The sequence below is a fragment of the Falco naumanni genome, chromosome 9 (genome assembly GCF_017639655.2).
Source record: "Falco naumanni isolate bFalNau1 chromosome 9, bFalNau1.pat, whole genome shotgun sequence".
Taxonomy (NCBI): domain Eukaryota; kingdom Metazoa; phylum Chordata; class Aves; order Falconiformes; family Falconidae; genus Falco; species Falco naumanni.
The window spans coordinates 31,707,007-31,734,036 of record NC_054062.1 but is presented as its reverse complement, the minus strand read 5'-3'; the positions used below and the strand labels follow the sequence as shown (position 1 = coordinate 31,734,036).

General features: G+C 38.6%; 1 protein-coding gene across 8 annotated transcripts in view; it reads left to right on the top strand.

The window, feature by feature from the left end:
* PCDH15 (protocadherin related 15) overlaps positions 1 to 24,853 on the top strand; it is a 443,015-nt gene extending 418,162 nt beyond the window's left edge. For 2 of the 8 annotated variants that reach the window (XM_040607327.1, XM_040607326.1), the window contains 6 exons: positions 1,873 to 1,983; positions 13,032 to 13,053; positions 14,604 to 14,642; positions 15,942 to 16,015; positions 16,843 to 16,975; positions 22,336 to 24,853. In XM_040607327.1, the coding sequence (XP_040463261.1) occupies positions 1,873 to 1,983; positions 13,032 to 13,053; positions 14,604 to 14,642; positions 15,942 to 16,015; positions 16,843 to 16,975; positions 22,336 to 22,890 (934 nt within the window). In that variant the 3' untranslated portion in view covers positions 22,891 to 24,853. Of the gene's footprint in view, positions 1 to 883; positions 893 to 1,872; positions 1,984 to 3,978; positions 3,985 to 7,063; positions 9,648 to 13,031; positions 13,054 to 14,603; positions 14,643 to 15,941; positions 16,016 to 16,842; positions 16,976 to 17,750; positions 19,221 to 22,335 lie in introns of those variants that run through there. The other 6 variants (XM_040607323.1, XM_040607321.1, XM_040607324.1 and 3 more) reach the window with 4 other exon arrangements.
* The last annotated feature ends 2,177 nt before the right edge of the window (positions 24,854 to 27,030 follow it).

The window sequence follows — 27,030 nt, the reverse complement described above, 5'->3', positions numbered from 1 at the left end:
TTTCCTGATAACATTCTGGCAAAGTAGGTGCTCCAGTCTGCCACTGATTGTAGAGATTATAGCGGGATAAATGTAACTGTCATACATAATGGAAATGTTTAGATTTTCTCACTGTTAAAACTTTTTATGTGCAGTAGGTCCATTTTTCAGTGCTTTCCGTATCAGTGATCAGCTTACTAAATTCTGTAAAAATAATTGTTACTCAAAACTTACTTAATTTATAAAATTTTCACTGTCAAAGTGCAGTTCGGTGCCTACCTTTGACTTGTAAACAAGCCAGAAGTTATCGTTATTCTTTTCTATTAAATAATGTATTTGAAATATACTATCCAATACAGCCCCATAAGTTAACTATAAATAATGTATTATTTCCTAATCACAAAAGACCAGTGTCTTCTAAGTAGCAACCAAAAATAACACTCCTTCACTACTGAAGATGTTTCCTATAGTGTTCCTGAAACATGTTAAAAGGAGAAAACAGTTACATAAATGTATCCCTAGTAGTCCATCTGTTAAAAAAAATCATAAGGTATATTCCTGTTTTCAAGTCTTACTTTTCTTTGTGTGTGTGTGTATGTACATGTGGCGGGGAGCTGTTTTCTGTAAGCCCAAAGCGGTTTTCCCCACTGTAATTCATGTTTATGCCAACTGCAAAATTGTTTCAAGAGTATCACAAATAGCAGCTAAATACTGTTCAGCTCTGGAAGTTATGATTCTTTAAACATGTAAATAAAAACATTAATTCTGTAATTTTTTGTGTGGAATAATGCAGTAGCATCTACTTCATTATTCCTGTTACGTTTGCTGTTTGGTACAATGGTTGCAAATGGAATTGATTTAACCTGCCTTTTTATCTTTTTTTTTTGTCTGCATAACAAAACAGATTCAAGGAGTAAGTACTTATTTTCAGCTTTGTTTCTAACAGCTTGTATAGGAATACCAACAGTCTACCAGTCTTTATTTTTAAGAGGAGGGGGTACCTGACATTCAGTAAGAGTTATTTCCTATACTCTAACTTGCTTCTGAACACCTTGTCCAGTGAGGTTAAAAGTTATTTACATGGCTACTGAGTGTATATCATTGTTGCATGCTAGCACACATTAAAGGTACCCTAGATCAGGACGTTGCCTGTTTCCTGCAAAGAAAAGTATTTCCATGGGTGTGGTATTCCTCAGCAAGCATGTCAGGCTGGAGTGCATAGAGACTTCCCTAGGAAGGATCAAGTATTGACCACCTTCAAAAGCAAACTGAGGTAGATCAGTCATGTCACCTTAGTGGCTCTCCCCCAGTTACACACATGAGGAGGGACCACAGGGTTTGTTTTCTAGTTAGAGAACAGAAATGTGTTTCATAGTGAATTTAACCATTTTAAAAAGCAGGTTTTTCAGGAAAACTGTGGAGACAGAAAATTCCCACCCAACTCTAATGAGAAAGGAGCTGTAAGTGATAATGTAAACTTTGCCAGAGACTTTGTTTTGTGTTTAAAATTGGCACTTGAATGAAGCACTTGACCGAAGAGATTACTATCTCCACTATTAGTCTTTGGGCAGCCAGAACAGATAAACCTCCTAATGAGAGCAGGGTCAAAGGCAGCACCTGCGTTATTTCCTAGGAGATCCCTGCTCTGTCAGGGACACACTGCTGCTTAGGAGGTTTCAGTCCAGGGGGAGCTCTGGGATTCCATCAAGAGAGAGCAAAGAGCTGAAAAAGCCAGGAAAAGATTACCATGTTATTACTTTTCTTTGAAGAAGATAAGGTACAGGGATGTTTTGAAAACTGCAGGAAAAAATAGAAATCTCTACATCTTGGCATATGTTAGGTTATGGAGTGTCTCTAATGAGTATTTCTCCTTCCCTCCATGGCTTACCAAAGACGACAGGCTGAATGTGCGAAGACTGCGAGAATCCAGATGGCTTTACCAGCCGGCAAACCAGCAAGCAGCACTGCCAATAACCTCTATGAAGAGCTTGGCGACAGCACCATGTAAGTATTCCTTGTGGTACAGCAAGAAAATTGTTGGTCACCGAAGCCATGATTCACTTTCCGGGGGTTACCGCTTCATGCAGACTATGGTCAAAAAGGCTTTTCTTCATGAAGGAGTCTTCCCTCAGCTCCTTGGGGTTCTCAAACATCCAGAAAATAAATAGGGCGACTCTGTAAGGAGAGAAAAAATAATTTAACCTGCAAATGGGGATTTCTTGTAGTGCATAGGGGAGTCTTTTAACAGGTTTTAAGTTGGCAAAAAGCAGATGTTATTTCTAGAGCAAGAGCCATTGCTACCCAGGTGAGCCAGGACTGGGCTCCTTGAGTGCCTTTGCAAATCCAGGCCAGCGTGCCACGTGTTTCAAAACTGTTGACTAAACACATCTGATGGAATTGCTGCCCCAAAGCCCCATTTACTATAGTACAAAATACTCTGTTGGATGAAGTGGGTTTTTTTCTTGCAAATTTGAAACTGTTTCAATGTTGAAATGAAAGATAAAGGAACTATCAAAACAGAGAAACCACTGGCAGTTCAGTGAATATATATTTTACCTATTATATGCTCATAAAATAAAAATATTGCAAAGATGCTTACCTTTTCATGCTTCTGTACATCTGAAGTTTATGGACCCCAACAACAATTTAACTCTCAGTATGGAAATATTACAGCAGAGAATAGCCAATTAATATTTCTATCATACTGAGTTGTTTTGTTGATAAGCTTGCCACACTTACTCATCTATGCTTATATTTTAAAACTAAGTAACACTGAAGAGCGTATGTTTGGAGGCAGGTAGAGAGCAAGCCGCTGGTTGTGGTGAGGATTGCCCAACTCCTGCTTTATTTTCAGTCATTGTTTGTTTTGCTCAGAAAGTTGAAATTTTCCAGATGCTGTGACTGAGTTTATAAAATCTTAAGGAGGCACGGCAGAGTGTATCACTGCTGCTTTAACCCTTGGCCATCTGAGTCCAGCTTCTGTGTTTGAAATAATGCCAGAGCCTGAGCTTTTCTTTGTAAACAAAGGAGCTATACTTGAAGCAAGAATATCCCAGGGCTTTCGCCTTTGTGAAGTGTTACTGCTTGGGTGGGAAGGGAGAAGTGTTACTGCTTGGGTGGGAAGGGAGGAAAATCGTATGTTTGACAGTAGCATATAGTCGCATTTTTGAATGTGAGCACTTCTGCTTGTGAACCACATGAGATCACATCTGTACACTTACACATACAGTGGTGTGCCCTGCTGGATAAAGTTCCTCTTTCTTTTGCATTTAACGTTCTACTGAAATTAATGATTCCCTTCTACTAATTTTACTGGCAGTGATGTAAAGCTGATTATCTGTGGAAATTGGATATCCCAGTGGAAGAGTATGTAGTTTGTACTGATGAATACCTTATGCTAAATCCAGAACAAGCCTCACTGCGCTGAGCTTTTACCTGCAAAGGTTTTTTTGTGTTTTAGTACCATAACATATAGGTGCAAATTCACAGATCTGCACTATTGATTTGAAGCTTAGATCTGTGTTCATTTTGACTAGTTTTCATTGCACCAAAAAACATGCCATATTGAGAATATTTTCTCTCAGATGTCTGCATACAGCTAAGATATATCCATCATGCTAAAAAACTGATTAAACATAAACTAGTAAAAATCATTACAAGGTAAATGAAAATCCATGGGATTTTAAAGAAAATAACATACTTCAGTAAAAATAATTACAAGTTATCTTTTTTTCTTTTTGTCAAATATTTGATTTCAAGGCACGGGTATACCATAGGAATTATTATTTAGGAAATAACTTTTAATAACATTTTTTATGAATTTTAGTACAATATTTCTTGTCCATAGTTGTCCTAAGACAGTCATCTTTCATTTGCAGTGCTGCCTTGTGTCTTGTTTTCTTAATTTGGTGTTTATAGCAAATGAAATGGAACTAAGCTCTTAGTTTTAAATCTGCCTTGTTCTCATATTTTCATTTTTCTCTATCTTTGGATATATAGGCATCAGTAAGTAAGCTCATTTCATTGTCTTAATATTTGTAGCTAGTAGAAGCGCTAGTTAATTTCCTTGCAGTGATTCCCATTAAACTTTGCAATCCAAAATGCTTATTTTATTTGTCCATTGATCAAGTACAGGAAAGACATTTACTGTGAAGTTTTGATACTTCTTTATCCTATTATTGGAAGCTGAGATGAAGTACGATTGCTGAACTTGAATGGTATTATTTCTAAAGCCAAATAGTCCTACTACCTTAAAAAAAACACCACAAAACCAACACTGCATGCACAGAGGTTTGCTTTCAGTTCATGGACTTAAGATCTCACAATTGGATGCAAATAACATCTTTCTTGTCTGCTATTTATGATTTCTTGCAAGGCAAGTACACTTCTTTCAGTTTATAGAAATGTGCTTCAAACCAGTAAGCTAATGTTTCTCATTGAATAATACACATATTTATAAACAGAAAAAGACTGAAGGGTAACCTCATCCTTGAGAGGTCATGTGAAGTGAGGAAGGAACTGAGAAGCTTTTGAAATAATCTGTTCCAGTAGCATAAAGGTTATGTCATCTTGCATGAGCCTTCTACTGGAAGGTTTCCTTCAAGTTCAGAATCATTTATTTCTCTCACCTCTAAATAGATTGAGGGTGTTTGACCAACCTCAAAGTCCGCTGCTTTAGAATAAAGAATTAGTTTATTATTAGTATGAAGTCAGTTATTTTTCATGCAGTTACATTCTGCCTAAAGGCAAGCCTTAGGCGTACTGGTTTTTTGAGGACTGCAGTGCTTGGGGAGTTTGTTCACTGGTATCACCTTTTGTGGCTTTCCTGTGTGTTACTTGCCGATGCGAGAGTGATCCCTGTACTGTGCGCAGTGATTCTTCTCATTGGTCCTCTCAGGTCCCTGTGACGATGAGGAAGCTCTAGTTTCTCTGTGTGGGTAATCTCCCAGTCAAAACAAGAAACAAAAGTTAAGAAACAAATGTGTTCAATTACTAAATACAAGCCTTTGGGGGACTTTCACATATTAAAGGATATAGAAGAGATTTAGAATCTCTTAATTAACTCCTAACCAGTGTCTAGTTATTTAAATCTCTCATTAACAGTTTTGCTAGGAAATACTTAAGCACCAGAGGTTAAATTTCCATTAATTTAGATATAGTGATATTTTCTGAGATATGAAAAAAAAACCCACCAAAAAAGATGGAACAATCTGATCAAGAGGTCTAAAACTTTGTCTTTCAACATTCATGTAATCATGGAACACCTAATTTTTCCTCTATTCCTTTGTTAATAAAGCCTAGCCCTTTTTTAATCTAAATTCCAAAAAATATGGCTCAAAATTTGATAGGAACAAGACTTAGAATTTTTAACTCAGAAGGTTTTGTGAAAATATTGGGCAGCTCTAAATCACTAAAAATAGTTTTATACAGTATTTTGTGTGTGTGTATGTATGTAGAAGTCATTGCTACTTGTTCTATACTTCAGCTGCAGTTGCTTAACTGCAGAAAATGGGAAGGTTTTAAGTAAGGCATTCAAAATGTGGAGTACCAGCATTAGGCAGAGGTAGTGAATTTGTAATGAATTGTACAAAAGTGGAATTCAGTCTTTATATCCTGTTTCTACCATAATGTTCCCTTATGCTATCGTGTTCTCACCATGGCCTGTATTTAAAATTTCAGAGGGTTTTTTAGAATACACGTCCCTTTTAAGACTGGATTTTTTTTTTATTTTGGAGGGTTTGGGGTTTTTTGCATCCCCATCCTAGACAGCACATGTGTTTAGTTACAATAAATCTGTACGTGGCAGCAATGGAAATGCATTTTGATTCAATCTTGTTGCTGATGAGGGTAATCTTCTCTTTATAAGGATAAGGATTTTCATTTTAGCTCTATCTGACATTGGCCAATATCTTTAATTTTTCATAGGTTGGGTGGAAAATTATTTTTTTTTCCAGACTCAGGTGATCATTATTTAAAATAGGACTCTAAGGACACATTTTTCTAGCAGGCAGTTCGAGGATATTGATCTTAAAATCAGATCAGAAGTTTGTGGTATTAAAAATATTTGAGGAAGGTAGGTTAATGAGGCACTTGGAGGTGCTAGATTAATTCCCCAAAATAGTAAAACCTCCTACTTTTGGTATAGAAATTCAGTGCAGTCCAACTGCAGGGTTTTTTCATTTGGTTTTCCATGATCCAGAGATTAAATTCATGCACATATTGATACTTCTGCACTAATATGTGTATCATAAATGCAAGAAACAATGCCCAGCTTGGTAATTCTTTAAGAATTGGTGTCAGGAGAATGGTCTGAGTCTGATATGCATCTCAGCTGACTGTCTTCAGCTCCTCTTGGCTGCCCCACAGCGACCCTACAGGTCTATACTTCAGATGTGCCCAGGGGCACCTCTGTCTCCTGCAGCAAGTTTCAGGCTTACTGTCAGCTCAAACCACAGTTCTCATTTTGTGTGTGACCTATGGCCAGTCTTAAAAGGCAATGCAAGCACACTTAAAGACTGCCTAATCATACGTGTATTTTATAGAATAGCAGAGTTTTGATACACAATTATTATAGTACAGGTTTAAAGTAAAAATCCCCGTGTATGTTCTGTGTTGGCTGTGTGCAGTATGGCACAGTGCCTCTGCCATTTGTATGATGGAGATATGATTATACATACGTACAGTATACATACCATGAGACCATATTATCTCACAGAGAAATTGTATCACATAACTACACAGCATTGATGTTTTGTGTCACTGGGGAGATAGGGTTAGTATTGACTGACATTTTTGAAATCAAAGGAATTTTTTTAAGAAGAGGTTAACTTATTTTTTAACTTGCCCTGTAGCTGAAAACTTACTTTATTTTTTCTTCCTCCTCAAGTCCTTCTCCCTTAAAGAAGATGTCAAAGTAAATGTCTTGCCCAGTAGTGTAGTAAATGTGATCTTTCTGTTGGATAGCAGTAGTTTGCTAGAATTAATTTAATGGCTCTGATTCATATCATAAGGTTTTTTTTCTCTCTCATAAGTATCTATGTCCATGCATGTTTCCTCACATGTGATTATCTTCTTTTCTTTCAAGTCTTTTTCTTCTCTACCATTTCCAACAAAGCAGGGGAAAAAAGTCAGTCTTAGAAGAAGGAGACCGTCAGAGAGTTATAAGCAGCTTTGCTTCCCGTGCTATTGAGGCTCACAAGCAATCTAATATCAATGGATCTTTGAACAATAATCTCCCCAAATCTTCAAGTAACATTACTTTTTTATCTGATGAGAACCCATTAACTACTCAAAACCCATTATATATGGAAGGTGTCACTCAAAGTCCTGCTGCTGCTGGGTTTCTACGGAAAAGAAACGATACTCTAGATACTCTATCTCCTTCAAGACTAGCCCTGAGAGATGCCTCTTTGGGAGGCAGCCACCGTGCGTGGACAGTACCAGCTCACGTTACTAAAAGACACACGCCTGGTTCTCTGAGTAGGCCAGTTATCATGGACCCCATTCAGTGGCAACAGGAGAGACTCAAAGCAGAGAATGAAGGAACTGAAAACCAGCATAGCAGTGTTGATATTAGCAGTCCGCTATTTCAGAAAATAAGTGGCCCCAAGTTAACTGTAAAAGAGAAGGCAAGACAGTTTGAGCAGCAGGCTTTGCAGGAAATGAAGCAAGTGAAATCTCCTGATGTGAAATCCATCCGATCACCAACACACAGCATCTGTTTCCAAGAAGGAGAGAATGGGCTAGAGCAGTCTCCTAAAAGTGTGATTGCTTCTCCTTGCCTTCGCTCTTCTCTATCCTCTTCAACACCTTGTGCTGAAGTAGTTGAACTGGAGGCCTCTGCGGTTCCCTCTGTAATCATCACTCACCACGACTACCCTGAAGAACCTTCTCCTCCACCAGCTCGCAAACCAACTCCTCCGTCTTTTAGGATAAAATCAGTTTGCCAAAGTTTTCTAGCTCCTCAGACCAAAGAAGTTGTAGAAAGCATTCCAGATCCACCTAAAATTCCCCCACCCCCACCTCCACTTCTGCCACCTCCACTGCCACCACCACCTCCATCCCCTCCTCTGTTGCCATCACATCCTCCATCTCCACCCACTGTTTCTCCTTCTTCTCCTTCATCTCCTTTTAGCGCTCAGCACCTCTCCCCTGCCAAGCATCCAAAATCCCCTGCCAAACAGCCAGCTGTACCACCACCGGCCACAGTGCCAGAGCCTCCTCCCCGTAGGGAGCTGAAAGGTATTCTTAAAAACATTCAGAATTTAGCAGCAATCGAAAAGTCTGTGGCCAACATGTATAGCCAAATAGACAAAAACCACGTTCTGCCCAAGCACGTTTCTAAGCTCAAACTGGTTGCAACACCAGAGCTGCCAACCCCAGAAGCTGCGGCTGAGCATAACCAGCAGAATGGCAACTTGAGCTGTGTTGTGGAAGAGCTTGAGAAACGCTTTCCCTCTCAGTCGACAGCACTGTAATATTTACAGTTGGATGTTTTCTGCATGTAACATTTTGAGTGAGATGACTCTAATGCAGCACATGGTATCTGCCTCAGACTCAATAAATTCAGACTTTTTCCCTTTCTCTGCTGTGTAACACTACTTATTCAGCCCTGATCCTAAATTGAGAAACATTGTCTTTCCTGTTCATTTGGAAATTTGTAATGTACAATAACTTTACAAGTTGTTTTCAGAGATACATCTTACTGTTCTATGATGCTGGTTCTTAGTCTGTTTACCAAAAATTCTTGGGGAAAACTGTCCATTTTTACCCAAATATTGGTCATAGACAGCAGAGGGCTTAATACTGCTTTATGTTAAGCAGCCTTCACTGTAGGTAATATCAGTAAGCAGAGTGATTTTTCTGCAGCTGTAATTGGAATCTCTTGCTTTGCCCATAAAATGTACCACCTGGGAGGAATCTTACTGTCAAATATTGGATGTCAAAGAAAGCAAGTACTGGTAGTAAGCAGGCTCAGCAATAGTGAGCTGGAGTTATTGCAGTAATGCATCTTCATCTTCTGTAGGAGATGACACAGTGCTGTGCTCTGCTGGCATGCTTTGCTGGCATGCTTTCTTTCAGCTTATGTTTGCATGTCAAGTCAGAAGAAGGGTTTTGTCTTTATTTGTCAGTAAACCTGGCTGTCTTCCCTCCTGTTACCTCTGTTCTGCCTTCCATTGCATTTTTTATATTGTAACTGCATCTTGAAAGTTCTTATTTTGTAAATTTCTTTAATGTACAAAACATTTGTTTTTTATTTTGCATGTACATGTTGTTGTTGTCTCTCTTAACTTTCATGTTAGTTTGCCATGAGCTTTGCAGCTGAAAAATCTCGCTTATCTTAAATTGTAATAAAGTCACTCTGATTAGCGCTACCAAGTGAAGATTTTTCGAATACTTATAAAATTCCATGTAATATGGATCTACTTACTGGCTGTTTTGCTCACAGTCATTTAAATCAGGCCTTCACATTAAATATGATCAATTAGAGTAGATTAGCTTGCCTGTAGAAAAAAAATGGTAAGTAAAAGCAGGTTTGGCATTTAAATGTTAGTTTGGCTCAACTTGCAGGTTTCCTGTTAGTCTTTTGCCAAAATCCAAAAGTTTTGTGTTTATATATGACAGGTTTTAAAAACATATTCGGAAAGGCAGATACTGCATAATGAAGAAAAATTAAAACCCCGATTTCAAATGTTGTAATTCTGAGAAAAAAAGGTAATTATTTATCAGACTGTCTAGAGATCTTCAGCATTTCCATGGTGCTTGGCTTTTTCTCTTTTCTCTTTTTTTTGGTTTTTTTTTTGTTTGTTTGTTTTGGTTTGGTTTTGTTTGTTTTAAAATCTGCAGTTAGAACATGTATGGATGCTTCAGTCGGAAACTGCTGAAGGTAGTTTCGCTGTCTTTGTCCCAGCGCCAAACTCCATGAGCTCCCATCACGCAAGTTTCAGTGATACATTTCTTTACTTAAAACTCCTGTTGTGCTAGACTGTAGTTCCAAGACACGTATGGCAGCTAAACATATGAGGGGAATGATAATCGATCATAGCATTTTGGCTGTAATAGAATCTGTATAGTTTATGAGATGCACACATGTAGAATACCTGCCAATTATGCTAATTTCTCCAAGAGTGGCACAACTGAAGCACCAGCAGCAAATTGTCAAAGCTCAGCAGCTATTAGGTAGAGAAACATCTAAGATTTAAGAGTCAGAATCGGAAGATGGTGACATGTTGACTTGCTTCTGTGTGTCTGCCATGGTCCTGGTATTGAGACAGTGGGACAGTGGAAAGTGCAAGGATGAGCATGGGGAATCACCGTGCTAAGCATGTTCGAGTGGATCAACCCTTAAGACAGAGATCTGAATTGAAGTACACAAATCCCACTTCAGAGCTTGTAGACCCATAACAGATGCTTTTGTGAAGTTCGTTACATCACTAGTGAAATACGAGACAAATGTGATTTAATCTTGCAGTGTGTAGTGTCACACAACAAAGCTGCAGGTGTTTAGTAATTCGCAGCATAAACTCCAAAGCTTTTTATTTGTCTGCAATTATTTGTGGCATTCCTTAAGCAGAAAGAATGGGCATCACACAGGAGCTCCTTTTGAAATGTTTACTTTCATCACTCTTCTGAGTCTTTGGGGGTCATGGTAATCAGCTCTTCTCTAATGAGGAACACCTGCTTTCTCATTCTGGAACCTTTATTAAGTTGAAAGTTTACAAAACGTAGTTTCATTTTGTCTGGAATTAATGCAGCCTTTGTTGAATAGCCTTTGAAAAAAACCCAAAACATTCTATTAGACTGGGAAAGAAACTGTACCAAAATCATGTATTTTTAACCCAACCCAGGGAAACTGTGTCCCATTGAGATGTGTGGATGCTACTGCAGTTCTGTAGTGCTACAGAATATTGTAACTAATATAGTAGTTGGTAAGAAGTTGAGCAGATAGAAGCTTATTGACCCTTCTGCAGGTTATCTGATTTAGTTAATTAGGGTCAGCTGTGACCCTGGATGTATCTCTCATGCTTTCATCATCAGCTTGACTGGGTTGAGTCCTGAGCAGGAGCAAAGATTGCATCAATGCAGTGGGCTTCTTTGCAAACCCATCTGCAAAACTGAAATCAAGCAGTAGCGTATCATTGCTCATCTCCTTTCCAGAATCCTTCTCCTCAGTTCCAGCCAGGACCTGCAGGAAACCTCCATTTTAAGAGCAAAGGCAAACTGATAAACAGTTGCCTCGTCTTGGTATTATCTGTACTATTTGGGGTTTATGATGCTTTTGTTCTTAATATGAAAACAGATACAAAGTATGAAAAACCAAATGGCTGCTGGGATGCCAGTAACTGTGAAAACCGCTGCTTCAGGCAAATCACAGTTCCTTCAACCTGTGTTAGCAATACAGACCTATGAAAGGTTGGCCCATTTCGTACATGTGAATTCATTATTTTTTTAACTTTCATGTTAAGTACCAGCAGCGTATACCAGCTGCCATATTATCCTATGTCATCATAGGTACTATGTCCTCGCTTCCCATTTTGTGTTGAAGGTTTCGTTCTGACTGTGACTGCAGTGAAGTCTGGCTGATAATGTTTATCCAGAAGCAATTCCTCCCTTGGTGGAGAGCTTTAATTCCTTTCCAGAAGCAAAAGATGTTGTTTTGACCTTTGCCTTTTTGTCAGAATAGATCCTTGTGCTGTATTGAGTGAAAGGGTACTTTTTGTCTTTTGGGGGGCGTTTTTTTTCTTCTAATCATGGCCACATAAAACTATAAAAGAAGTATAAGCATCTCTCAAAACACAGCATGGTGATATTTTTTTAAAAGTTGAATTCCAAATTTAATTAGAGTTAGTTATGTTATGCTTTTAATCTGCAATATAGTGACTACTTGAGAGCAATTAAGAGTAATAGGCTTACTTATCCTCTGTGCAACACAAGACTTTCTTTATCTGAAGACTGTTGTAGGCGATACGGAAACTAAATACAGTGTTCCTCAAGTGGGCTTTGAAAGTCACAGATCATCTTTTGATGATAAATCTTCATTTCAGTTGTTCATTAGTTTTATATAATATGGGCAACAGCATTAATCTAATGCTGATAATCAATTTCATGTGCTGAATATTAATACAAAACTTTATAGATTTACTCAAGTGTAATTAAAGACTTTGCCTAGACTGCTGTCTGTGTAGTAGATTAAGCTCAAAATAATTTTGAGCATTCACCCTTTCCTCCTTAAAAAAAAAAATATTCCAGGCCTATCCTTAATAATAATGCTAAGAGCTAAATTGCTGTTCCCAAGTTTTGTCTAAACTATTTTAATTTTCTGGCACAAAATGTGAAAATAGAGAACTTGATAGACATAAGTTCATTTTTCATGCATATGAACGGCTCCAAGAAAATGAATTAAAACAACAAAACATTTCCAATACAATTAAAAGCATGATGCCTGTGGCAAAATAATCATAGATAGCAAAAATAATTTAACTCCTCCCTGCTGAGCAATTGTTAGGAAATGTGTAATTTAAAGAATAAAGTTGTTACAAGAAATTAGTAAAAGAAGCTCAAGGCCAGTTTCTAGCATGTCCTGAGTGGACACTGAAAGTCCAGAAGTAGAAGGGAAGCTGTTTCACTGCTTAAGCCGATGCATGAAATAACAGTGTCTCTTTGTAGGTGGTCTCTGAGACAACAGAGGGGGTGACTGGGCAACGGGAACACAAGGGAAGCCCAACACAGCGTTCACCCCCTTTCCCTTTGCTGACTTCCACTGGCTGCGCTGGCTCTCTGGCTTGTGGAGACTAGGGATTTCTTCCATTCATTTGCAATCTAAAAGCAAGAAAAGATCCCAAAGATTCAATAGCCTTTCTGATGCAATGATTCGTATATCCAGAGCAAATCTGAAGAAAAACACATTTTATGTTGTAGATATGTATTTCTTTTCTTGCTAGTAATTTCTAATTACATTATCTTGTCACCTCTCTCCAGAAAGAATGGCAATATGCATCTTTACATAGTCTCACAGAAGTATACTAATTTTTTTTTCTTTTTCTGACTTCTAGGCGAGGATATGCACAGCAAGAGGTAAGGCTGTTCCCCAATTACATTTACAATATTAATTACGTCAACATACTTCTTCTATACAGCCTATGTTGTGAAACTCCTTGCTACTGGGTGTTGTAGAAGCCAGAAATATCAAGTGGTTCAAAAATTTCATGAGGCATAGATTCAGTGGGGGCTAGTAACCGTTGTGGCACATACGTAACCTCCAGGCTAGCAGAGTGCTTCTTGGCAAACTGCTAAAAGCAGCTTTGCAGGGAGCTCACTCCACGCTTGCTGTGTTTTCCTATGGCTGCCCAGTGGTATGGGCCAGGTACGGGACTGCACAGACCTTCTCTGCAACTCAGTGTAGTTTTGTTGTTCTTGCAGCACCTTTTTCTCCAGCAAGGAATAACACGGAAAGTTGCCCTCAGAAATCTGAATGAACTCAATTCATAATTGGAAAGTTCTCCAAAATACATTTCTATCGTAAAGGCTGATAGATACTGCTGAGAGCTGGACCAGTTTTACTAATCTTAAAATGTGTATCCCAAGCCTACTGCTCCTTATTCAGCGGTGTTTTAAAAATTGCAAGCTTTCCATTGTTCTGATGGGATTTTTCCTCCCTTTGCAGAGCTGCTCTGTGTCTCAGTTCAGGTACAGAACTTCCCCATCTCTCAGGGTTTGATTTTGGCCAAGAAACCTGGCTGAAATAGTACCACCAAGTTTTGAGAGGAGTGTGAGGACGATAGTGCTGATTTTAATGAGTAAATCTGATTCTAATTTACAAAACAGCAAGTGATGTGCATCGGTCTCTCATTTGGATTTGCGGTAAACTGGAGCTGCAGAGTAATTAACAACATGGCTACCAAAAATGACCCATGTTTAGCTGTGCCACACCAGACAACAGCCATAGCATCCTGTCAGTCCTCTCCATAGAGCCTCCCAAGGTCTTTTCCCTCACATCAGCGTGTTTTTCTCACTGCATGCTGCATACAGAAAGGAATTACACATAAGCTGTAGAGAAAACAAGTGAGATAATACTTCACTGTCTTACTAGGTATTGTGAATTAAAGTATATTTGTGGTTGTGAGGTACTCAGTTACTAGCCACAAAAGTATATAAATGTAGATAGAGAATTAAAGCTATGGTATTGCAGTAGAAGCTTGGGTAAGAAATCGTATCACTTCAGGTTTTTAATAGCTGGTTCCACACACTATACTGCAGATTCCTATAGATTTGCTTTCTACTTGTGGATAATTTTTTGTCTACCATTGTCTCCCTGCTGTCTCCAACATACATCACATAATAGTTCTTTTGGGTTCTGATAGAAGGTTTTGAGCTAAATATTTTATAGAATCGCCACATAAACTGGTAATTTTATTTTATATTAGGAAAAATAAATAGTGGACTGTAATATATTAGATGCTTAGCAGTGTTCTCACCGAGTATGGAACTATCTGGTGGCTGCCATACACAAGGCTTTGAAGGACCTGTGTTCTTAGGCTTTCATTCCAATCTTAAACACAAATGGCCTGCACTTTAATTGTTGCTGCCTAATGAATCCCTTTCTAATTTCTAATTTTCTTTTCTAGCAACAGCAGTTGCTGAGACCTTCTCTTCTCAGACCAGAGGTACCACTACTTTTAACTTCTTAATTATCCTATATCTTTTTGAATGGATTTTACGTAATTTCCTAAAAAAAACTTGTCTGTCTTAGGTGATCTTCACACACACACGCACGCGTGCGCGCACACACACACACACACACACACACACACACACACCACCACCACCACCGACTCTTTCAGATGAAAAGGAAAGTCCTGACATTGTTACCCCAATTATGTTATTGTAATTCAATACTTTAAATTTACTGCATCTTGATATTTTCCCCTTGAGGATCTTTCAGTTGCCTCCAGGCGCTCACACACACTAAAAGCTTTCCTAGCTTCGTGTCCACATTCACAGACAGAATAATTTCCTCACTGTCCAACTGCATTCTATTTTTTCAGATGTCAGTCAACTAACAATTAATTATTGTACCTAGAGGTGAACTAAGCAGTTGGCATGCCAAGGTAATGGAAGAATTAGCACACTGCTGTGAAGTGCAAAAGCAGCTCTGGATTATGAACCAAATACTTCCTATTCCAAATCTTTTAGACCCAGTATCATTTCCAGAATAAGCCATAGAGCAAACGTAGCTTTTGGGAGATGTTGCTATCAATGGTAGTACATAATGGGAATAATTTCTGCACTCATTATAAGTAATTACAACAAGATGTTCTTACACAACTTTTAATTTCACTGGACAGGAGAAAAACATCTAGGAAGCTATGAGACAGAGGTGACATACAATCCCTTGCCAAAACCTATGCCCTGGTGCTCTGTGTCAATACTGCAGTTCAGAAGTATTCCACAGAGCAGCCTAATACCAAACAGCGTGTGAAAGGAGCTTAAGGACACACTGGCATTTTTGTAGGACACAGACGTACTCTGCTTAGTCCAATGCTGCTTATTATTGTTAATGGTTGAGAAAACATTAAAAGAGACCTGACAGTGTAAGTAAAATAGTCCTAATCTTTCAATGCAGCTTTTCCTTTGAGAGAAGCACAAGAACTGACAGTCTATTTGCAGTGAGTCCAGTTTACTAAATGAGTTTTTGTACCAGCTAAGTGAGACAGTGTCCCATGCCAGAACAGCATCTGCATTTATGTGACTTAGAACAGTCACTCCCAGGGAATGCACCAGGGAAGGGGTCACGTAAACCTCCTCTTGGCTTCTCATTGTAGTTCTTGACAGTTGTCAATGTTCCTCAAATTATTATCACTTTTTATTTTGCTTGTTTGCACTTTAAGATGCTGTTCTTTGCACCTTTTTCATCAGTCATTACTGTGTGTCACTGCATTCAATCAGTGTTTCTCTTTTAACAGGAGTTAAGTATGGAGTCTGGAATTGATCCAGGGCAGGAATACTATGGGCAAGATTACTACAGTTATGAGCATGGGTATATTTTCATTTCCCCTATATATTTCTAAAAATGCTGCTTTTCCAGGTTGGTGCTGCTTATTATTAAACAGCATCTAATCAGGACACTTTCCTTCACCTCAGGATTACTTTAATCTTTGTGTCCATGAAGGTGTGTGCTGACAACAGAACTCTAAAAGTTAAGGGGGCATTGTATACAACTCCCTGCTTCTTTAGGAATCTTAATAATTACACTTGCAGAGTGTATACCCCATCTGCCATGCCTTTTTTATTTGAATATTTCTGCTTTCTTGGAAATTAATTTCCATCGCCTTTGTGGCTCATCAGCCAGAGTTCAGTGACTGACACTTTCTGCTCACAGCTCACAGCCATCATCTGGCCTTTTACATTTACCTAGAAAAACATCATCCTGTTTTATTCTGATAATGCCCATCTGACTGCAAGCACTTCAGGGATTATTGCTGTTCTTATAAGCTCACAGGAATTCTCCAGAAATGATCCCAAGGAACCTGCTCTTTCATTCCCTAATTATTAAAAAGATCCCCCCCAAAAAATCAGGTACCTGGAAAGAGAAGGTCATTTCATTTGGGGGACTCTTGACTGATCCCAGAGACCTCACAATCTGGGTTGCCTTCCATTTGAAACAGGCTTGGCTTGTGTCCAATTGCAAGTTTTGGATTTTGTTACCACTAAGAAAAAAGAATAATAATTTCTCAATGGTAAAGCAAAAATAGAACAAAGATATTTTTGTCCTTTCGGGATGTGAGCCTGTGCCTTTGTTGCTCTGTGTGGAGACACACATGAACACATCCGTATGGTATGAAGAGATGATGGTGTTTTTGCCAGGTATGAACTGCCTCAGTATGGGAGCCGGCGACGACTATTGTCTCCTTCAGGAATGTACGATGAGTATGGGGAAGTCATGGTGGAGAATGATGGTGGCTACTACTACAGTCCACATGGATCAACAGCAGAAGAGGTAGGCATTTCTGGTGTGTTGATTCTGTCTCTGCAACAAGGTGAAGGACCATTAAACCTTGTTGAATGTATTTTGTAATTGATCAGCATATTGTGTTCTGCACAGACCAAACAAGCAGTTCTTCCAATGCTCATTATTGTTTGCCTTTCTGATGACCAGTAAAGTCAGTACCTCTCTCCCTTTTCCTAGAAATAAAAAGGAATTGCGAAGTTTCTTTTAATATCCACATCTGATTTTCCCTCAATGTAGATTTCTAGTTCAAAGAAAAATCCACATAGCCTTAGGTAGCTCCATTTTATATTGTTAACCAAATGAGTTATTACTAATATTCAGCCTGTAACTGGTGATTTTCCACTGAGAAAAGCAGTCTCCTAAACTCGTTCATCATAAAGTTCACAACTGAATGTTAAGAAATTTTAAAATATCAGTTGCAGTCAGCAAAAAGTTGCCATAAATTTTCCTCTCTTTTATAATCTAATATTCAGAAATAATAGACTCATAATCCATCACATGGGTTTTAATTAAATGAGAAGAGATAACATTTCTGAGCCAGTATTTTTCCCTGTTGCAGAGTAAGGTAGTTGTGTACTTGCAATCTATTCTCCAAGTAAAATTTTCCTCATAACTTTGGTAAAAAGCTATTCTGAAACAGGTAAATGAGTTCTGATGCTGGGGAAAAATGTTGCATTTGTTCCTATCGGCTTATTTTAGGGTACGAATTTTCACAATAACCATCTTTCAAATTGTAATCAAGTTCCATTTTCATAATTTGCAGGGGATGAGTCAAAGCAGAGGTCCTTCAAGCAGAGCTATAAGCCAGAGAGCAGGGGCTCAAATAGAAGGTAGACCTTTAGGTGGTGGGATGGATATAAGACCTGGGTCTGGAAGAGCATATAGGACCAGCCAGGGAAAAAGGAAACTAAAAGCAGTGATGCATTTAAGTCGTGTAGCAGTCAGTGCTCACAAACCAGTAGGAAGAACTGAGTCTGCTCGTTCTCCATGGAAGAAAGCAAAGATATTCCCGATGATTCTGCAGAAAGTGAAAGGTGGTAGGAAAGATTCTAGTTACGCCAAGCTGATGTCAGCTCGCCAAGTGGACAGTGAGAAAAGCATGATTATCAGGGGAAGTTACTTCCAGAAACCAACAGATGACAGACCTTCAGTGAGAAAACTCAGTCACGTGTTAAAACGCATTAGTGTCTCCAGAAAATTTCAAGAGCCTATTAGCAAAGATTCAGTGCATGCAAGAGGAAAAGGAGAGGAAGAGTATGAAACAGATGAAGCAAAATCAGGAGTTTCAATAAATATCACAGCAGAGAGTGAACACGAGGATAGTGATTATGAGAAGAAGAAAAAGAAGAGAAGAAAATATACTTCAGACGAATCATCCGTGAAGAGTAGTAGCTCTAGCTCAGAGTCAGAAGATAAAGACTACTTGAAAGTAACTCTGGACCAAGATGAAGCCACTGAAAGTACTGTGGACTCAGATGAAGAAACTGGGCACGATTTTGGGGATTCTGATGATGAGTCTGGATCCAGCTCTAGCAGTGAATCGGAGGAGGACTCATCTGAAGAGGATGATGATGAAGAAGACTCTGACAGTGATGAAGATGGTAGCCTGTCAAAGAGCTCATCTACACAAAGTTCATACAGCAAGTCAGGGACTAGTGAGTCCAGCAGTAGAAGAAGCACTGAAAGGTCCAGTACAAAAAGTAGAAGCGGCAGCTCTCGTGGCAAAGTGAGGCGACCCAGCCAGAAATCAAATACAAGCTCTAATGCATCAGGCAGTGACATGGACATGAGCTACAGGAAAACTTCAGGGTCCAGCTATAAGAGCAAAACCTCCTCTGCCAGCCTTGAAATAGAAGACACAATAGAAGAGGTGTCAGAAGAAGATGAACAATCAGATGTGGAGCAAGTCAGCACAAGCCCCAATGAGACAGCAGATAACTCAAATAAGGCAGTTTCTGAAACATCTGCCAGTGCAAAAACTGCTGCTACTGAAGAAGGCAAGAAACAAAAATCAGCTATTAATTGTGAGGATAGTGCAGACGAAAGCACAGAAGAGGTCGATGCAGATGCTAGTGATAGGGAGGAAACTACCAGTAAGAATGAATCTTCTTGCCTAGAAAGTGAAATCAGTGTTACTTCCAAAGGTACTGAAGGGTCAAAAAGCACAGCTAGTGCCACTTCTGGTAAAACTGCTACTTCCCCTGATACTGAGAATCAAAGCTCTGATACCAACATGAAAAGAAAGAAAATAAGAAAAAATATGTCCCAGGAAAACAGTCAGTCTCAGTCAGATGACACCCTGGATGCTGCCATTAAGGAGTCAGAGGCTACTGGTGATTCTACATCCTTTTAAAAAGGAGAGACAGTAGGTGGACGTTTTGCAGTAAGGAGTGACCTTGTTTGCTGTGCCTTCTCTGTGGTCTTTCCTAAGCAATGCACGCGTGACTAGAGACATCCAAAAAGAAAATGTCAAAGCTTACTGTTTCAGTGTTTGAACTCTACGTGCTGTCTTAAGGACAGAGCTGTAGAAAACCAAACTAATACACTTCCTCTGAGAGACTACTCAGGTATATTTAGTGGTGTGCATAGAAGGACTGATGTTCATTGTGCAATGGCAGGAAGGGAGTACTTTTTCTCTGCTAATCTCAACAACGTAGTTAAAGATGCATTGTGTTGATTCTTAGATGTAATCGTTTTTGCGTTATGAACATTGTAGTAGTAGAAGCAAAGTAACAATGCATTTTGTATTAGCTGTGATGTGTAGCTTGATGAACCTGATGGCGCAACCCTACTAAGGGCCCTGTGTTCATGCAGGTTATGTCTGTCACAGAATGGAACACTGCAGGAAGGAAAAGGAGTAAAACATGGAATTTAGTGAAGAACAGAAATGGTGATGAGGATGAAAAGACTCCAGATGTCATACATTATTCACCTCATGTTCCCCTACTGTATGACATTTGCAAATCTTCAAATTAGTTCCCTGCTGTAAACATTAACCCTGTTTGCAGGGAGGACAACTGAAATTGCAGCAAAGCAACACTACCCAAACTGCAGAGTATTACTAGTAGAGTTGGGATTAAACTGTTTCTGGATCGTGGGATTCAGGTTTCAGGTATCAGTGATGTACAGGACAGGAATCCAGAGGTAGGTGTACATAGTGATGAGCTTGGTCAGAAAAGGAAATGGATTACATTTTCCAACTTTTGCCCTTCCCATCTAACAGTACAGTGATACTGGGGTTTTTTTAAACCTCTGTTTGGAAGTCTGAGATGCATAACAGGAAAGTAAGGTAACCATCACCTACGTTCTATATTTTGGTATCTGCCTTCTAAAATTCAATAACTTGTAATACCTGATGTCATTCAGTAGAGACATCTTGTAGCACTGTCATTAGCACAGCTCTGCTCATAAATGAGTGTGATTGCATGGGAAGGGCTTCAGTTATTGGCAGCACAAGTGGCCTTTCTGTTTTCATGTAAGAAGCAACTTCTGCATGATGTACCTCCTTGTGGAGCTCTCATCTGTGCTGTCAGCACACTGCCTATGCAAGTTTTGTACACACACAAGTCATCTGTGCTTTATTTACCTTGTATTAAAACCCACAGAGCTGTTTCTCAACCACTAGATTTATCCACAGAAGCCATAAGAAGCCTAAATAAAATTAAAGCTTTGAGCCAGTATTGGATTAGTCTTGTGAGCAAGTACTTTAAAGCTAGTACAAAATCTGGCATATGCACCAAAGCTGTGCCAAAAAGTCTCTGTTGGATAGGTGAGAGAAAAATGTTTGAATTTTTAGGATACTTGAGCCTGCTGTGCAGTTACCCTGGCAGGACAGGGTGTTGAGCTAGAAAGCATGATACTAACTTCTCAACTACTGTCTTTAATTCCAGTTGGAATGTGAACTACACTTATGACCACTTACCTATTTTTGTGTATTTCCATATAGCACAAAGTTGTAGCTGCACACGGTGTTTTAACATAAATGCCATTTAAACTAGTCAGTCTTTTCATCCACCTGAATACGTTAGTGTGAAGAAAACTATGTCTTTACCAAGAACAAAAGAATAGGCATCTACATAACACGCTTAAGAGTAATCACCATCTGTTTGTACCTTGCATGATTTTCTTTCTTTAAAAATTGGCTTTTCTTATGTGCATGTGTGTGGATTGCAGTGGGAGTTAACTGTGATGGTGTCTGCTGCCTTAGTGAAATAACTGTTTTCATCATTATTTCAAGAATGATAGTAGCTTGTTTTAGAGTGCTGCAAGGAGGCATTTATTTTAAAAAGATCAGTTATCAATTAAAATAAGTAAGGGTGTGTGTGTAATCACTATTAGTACAAAGTCACAGCAAATTGTATTAACTCTTTAAATATATATATAAATTATATAAAATCTAAAGTCTCATTTCTCCACCATTTTCCATCTAATAGTAAAGCATCTCCATTGATTCCACTAGATTGGAACAGGCATAAAGCCTTGTATCAAGCTTTTCTTTTTTCAATCAGCCCATTTTGCCAACATCGTGCCTGAGAGTTTCCCTTGTGTAGGTCCTGATCTCTTTCTCTGCTTGATGTGTTGTGCATATGTAACAGTCCTGCTCAGTGCCATTTCTGCACTGAATTTACAGTGCAGTAATACTCTGGAAGAAAACTTCAAAGGCCTGCCAAGCATTTACTGATTAGTACAGTAGTTTCTTAGAAGTATTACTTACACAATGTCTTCATCATCAGTGCCTTCAAGTTTCTGTTAAAGAGGTTATTAATCTAGTTGGTTTTCACCTCTCCTTGTAAGACAGACTGAGACATTGCTTTCTCAAAATATGGCTGGCTTACCAATATGGCAATTTTCTTAAGTTTTCTTTCAGAAGGTAATGTCTCCATTCTTGGGGTTCTCTAAAGAAGGTGCACTTCGACTTAGCAGGAGCACAGCTGAATGCATCTCTAGAGAGGAAAAAAAATGCAAACAAAACAAGAAACAAACCTGAAATTTTTCACTACTTCCCAGACCTGAAGAAAAAAATTACACTTTTTATATACTCTGAATCGCATTATGCAGTTCATGAACTGAAATGATTTTATCCATCTCGTAACTTTTTAGTGCAAAGAATCATTTGCATGTTCAAGCATTAGGTATACAGGATTGGGGCACACAGATCATTGATTGTAATCAAAACAGTTAAGAAATATCTATGTACAACCTAAGAGGAAGGGTACAAAAGACTAAATTAATAAAAATTCATATGAGTTTCTAGATAAAAGACAAGATAAACAAAAGATAGGAAAAGGGCAGGAAAATGTAAGAAATAGTGCTGAGGTTTAACAACATTTCTATTTATTGTCAAACAGTGGGCCAGAAAGAAAAGGATCAAGTTGATAGTTGACCCAGAGTATGAGACCAGCTCTACTGGAGAAGACAGTGCTCCTGATTCCAGCCAGAGGAGTCGTCTTAATAACCCAAATATTCAAAACAACATCAACGGTAACATCTACATTGCACAGAATGGCTCTGTTGTCAGAACCCGTCGCGTTTGCCTTGGTAATAATTTAAAAGTCACATCTCCAGTGAGGCTAGGGAAACAATTCAAGAAACTGGACAAGCTTGCAGTGACACATGAGGAGAATGTCCCACTGAACACATTGTCAAAGGGACCATCTTCTAGTGATAAAATGAACACAAGACCCTGCAGTGTCTCATTTGCTTCCTCTACTATAGGGGCTGAAAATATAGTAACAAAGCCAGGGGCCTCCAAAATGAAAAGCACAGAAGAGCAAGAATCAGTTGTTGATAACGAGGATGTCAAGGAGCCCTTGGAGTCACACAGTGAACACACACAGTCAGATGAAGAGGAGCTCTGGATGGGCCCTTGGAACAACCTTCACATACCAATGACAAAACTGTGACTTTTTTTTTATTTTATTTTTATTTTTACTTCAGTTTATAATAAACTGCGCTTTTTATTGTCACTGAGGAAAATGTATGAAATTTGTATTGTGCACATATGTTGTATACTACAAACGACACGCTTTAAAGTTTAAAACCAGAATTTGCACTCACATTTGTACCAATTAATTGTCCTCCCCAACAAGTATTTTGACAGGCTCCCATTTCACTAAACAATACTTCATTTAAATTAATTAGGTTTTTTGGTTCTTGATTTATTGTTTAATAAACAGTAAACCACTAATAAATGCACAGCAACATTTGGCTAACTTTTCAGACAGTTCTATACATGCCTAGCTTGTTTTTCTGTATGGTACTTGTGGCTATACTGTTTAGATTTGGAAATTGTCTATTTATGTTCAAGATTTATATCCAGAGCTCTTGATTCTGAACTCAGAGTAATAAATTAAAAATAAATCCATGAAAGTCAATGGAGCAAATCCTCGGCTGGCTTAAATTTGAGTAACAATACCAAAGTCAATAGTGATATACCAGTTTATGCAAACAGAGGATCTCGCTCAACACCTAGCTAGCAAACTTAGGTAAGAGTGGAATTGGAGTTTATAAGTGTATAGCACTGTTACACAGAAAAGTGGAATAGAAGATTAAGTCAGATAAGAATTGCAGAGAGGAAGGAAATGTGTAGCAATTAATCTTATTCAGAGGTACCTGGCCGTGGTTTGTTCATTTTCTTTTGTAAATTAGCTCATTCCAATTTTCTTCTCTAGTCTGTTTTTCATCTTTTCATCTCTTCCTGCATCAGTTCTGGGTTTTTTTCTTTATACAGTCTTTAGCTCCAGTTTTTATGTTCCATCAATAATTGTCATCCTATGGCTATATTCCTCCAAAATAAACCAGGATGAGTCACGAGTCTGTGTGATAGAAATAGGCATTAAAGAGTAATTAATAGGAAGGGGATGGATACATTTTCGAGCCCAGCTAGCTGTTGGGTTAAATGGTACAATCACCATTCCACTCCAATAGTATTGAACATAAACCTGCTGGAAAGACAAATGGATCATGGTGAAGAGGATAAAAGGTGAATATTTTACAAGGCTAATATGCATAAACAGATCTGTGAGGGGCAAAGGGTGTTGGAACACACACAGAGAATTGTTTCCAAAACTTCTAAGTAAGCATTACTTGTAAAATACACAACATGCATTTTGGCACGTGCTTATAATTTCTATTTCTACCTCAAAGTAGTGACTGTCTTGTGTTACAACTTGAATAGGGAGCTGAGAAATGCAACTGTTCACAGTCACCAATACCTAAAAGACATTAGCAATACAGAACAAAGTCTTTTTCTCCAATGTGTTATAAGAAAGAAAAAAAGAAGATACATACTCACATGAGGAAGTGTCCTGTTGTATTACGCAAACTTTTTTTGCAGGATAAGATCAAACTATGTGTGAGAACAATAAGGATACCTCTCAAAAGATAGGAAGAATCAACAGATAAATGCGTGCAATTAGTAAGGAGATGATTGGCATCATCATTCTTTCCCTGTTGCTGTAGTTGAAGTTTCACCACAAGATCTGGATGACAATGGCTGTTGGTTCTGCTCTGGCAGTAAATGGACTTCTGCTGCTGTGATTGTGTTCGTTTTCGCCTTGCACAGGTTCTCCCCCACAGGATTCCTCTTACTGTCTGTCTTTAGAAGCTGTTCGCATGTTATGCCGATGTAAATGTGACATTTCTGTCAAATACCTCCTTTTCAAACTGAGGTTTCTGACCAAATATTTTGAGAGATGGTGCTTGTTTTTTAGGCATGAGAAATGCAATGTAGCCTACCATGCAAGGAAAAAAAAAAAAAAAAAACAACAAAACAAACAAAAAATCCGGGTATTTCTCTTTCCTAACTCTTTTATCTTGGCATATTTGCACTTGGTACCTAACAAAAAATAGCTGTTTGAAGTTTAGCTAGAGTCTGAACATATAGATAAGAATGATGAAAGAAAAAAAAATCTATTCTTTGAAATAACTAGTAAAATGTTCTATTTTAATCCTGTTTAAGATACTGTTATTATTTCACTACAGCATTTTTATTGCAATATCTGTCAGTTTGGTTCTTACTAAATCCTTTGATAAGGTCATATGCTTTTTAGAGAAACATCTTCTCCCAGCTACTCTTGATTTTTCTGAGGGCAGAACCAATTGTTTCTTTTTCTAGAGACTCATAGCTATACCAGCTTTAGCTGTAGCTCTGTGAAGGATTGTCAGGCCTAACACTAGTCTAGTGGTCAGCAGTGCTGTGGCTGCTTATCAAAGGCAAGACCTGTCAATACTGTCTCCTTTGTGCTGTCCAAGCACTCAGAACTTTTCCCAATGCAAACAGCATATGAAAATTCACTTCTTCAGCAATGGGTGGGTTTATCTAAAATCTCAATTTTAGCAAAACTTGTGTTACTTACAAAATCTTGAATACTGTTGGCAGAGGGCTTCATGAAACCTTTCACAGATGCAGAAAATTTCTGGGGGTAGTTTTTCTTTTTTATTTTCCGGGGATGCCATAATGTAAATTAATACAGACTTTAGACTGTGAGCAGGCAGTGGATGCCAGAACCAACAGCAATAACAGTACAGACTGTTCAAGTAAAAAAAGGTCACTTCTACTTTTTATTTGGGAAGAGAAGTATTAGCGTGGCTCCAGTAAGTAGAATAACGTATCTGGGTCTTGGGATATAATTTACAGCTATTTAACCACTGAAATCTGTGAAGCTGATGCAAGGCATGAGCATTTTCCCCTGGGTGGCAGAACTACTCACTGGCCGACTGATCAAGGTGATAATCATTGCTCCTGACATTGATTTAATTTGTACACTCCTTCAAGCAGGCACTGATAGTTTTGTGGTTTAGTATAGCATCTGCTGTTTTCAGAATAAGCAAGATTCAAATGACCGACCCTGTGGCTGTAGAAGGGCGGTGTACCACTGTGAGGCAGAACAAGGAATGTCAGGAGAAAATTAGAAACTTTTTTTCCCTCCTTTGCTTCTCCTTACTGTGAGCAAGACTGTAAAGAAAGCCCTGCAGATCTATCAGGGACCTGTTAGGATGCTTAAAATACATATACCTTAAGACTAGGCAGTTCTTACAACCAAGATTTGCCTGAAATGGTTTGGGGGAAAAGGATAGTGTGGTTGTGGTGTGTGATGTGTGTGTCTGTCATGGTGCTTGCTACTGGCAGAGTGATGTCACAGGGTGATCACTCAGCATCCCCCCACCCCTGGTTGAAACCTTCCAGAACCTGGTTATATAGCTGGAAAACTTGCACAGTCATCAAAATGGAAAAGAGATTGAAAAAAATTCTGAGTTTTTAGCAACAGGAGAATAGCACCAATCTTAGACACAAATTTCAGCTTACATGGTGGGAAAATGCATAGTGGGAACAGGATATTTTGGGCCAGTCACAACCATGAAAGTGCTTTCTGGAAAGTGTCTCACACTCTTAAGGGAATACAGCTTGGTATTTTAAAAAGCCTCTAATGGATCACAGCCGTGGTGGTTCTGGTTTCTCATGGTGGTTGTCTCCAGGTTCCTTCCATGTAATGATCTCAGTGGCTGGTAAGTAGCTTCTAGTTTTTACACCTGTTTGCTTCTAGCAAATGTCAGTTGTAACTCAAAACTTTACAATTAAGTATACTTCAGAGCTGGTGGATGGTGATTAATGCTTCTTACCTTGTAAGATTTATAGTTGTGCTGGTATACATTTGAATGCTTTCTCATCAAGCCGTGGTTTGTGGCTGTGTAAAGACACACAGCTAGCCAGAAACAGAAAGGGCAGCAGCTTTCTCCTGCACAGCATGTACTTGCTTGTCGACCCTTCAAATGCTGCATGCAGAAATGGTAACTTTAAGTTACCACTGACTGTCTCATTGTTTAAAGTCTGAGAAAGACTTGCATTTATTATAAAGTATTGATAAACCACAAGGTTTCATAAAGCCGAAGAATGGTGCAGTTTATCAAATGAATGTTGCAGGCAGCTGGTTCTCAAAACCCATTAGATAAGTACTGAGGAATATTACCTTTTGTCTTTATTATTGCAAGAAAAGAATTTATTAATTTCACTGTTTGGACTAAGAGCACTAAGCCCAGCTGAT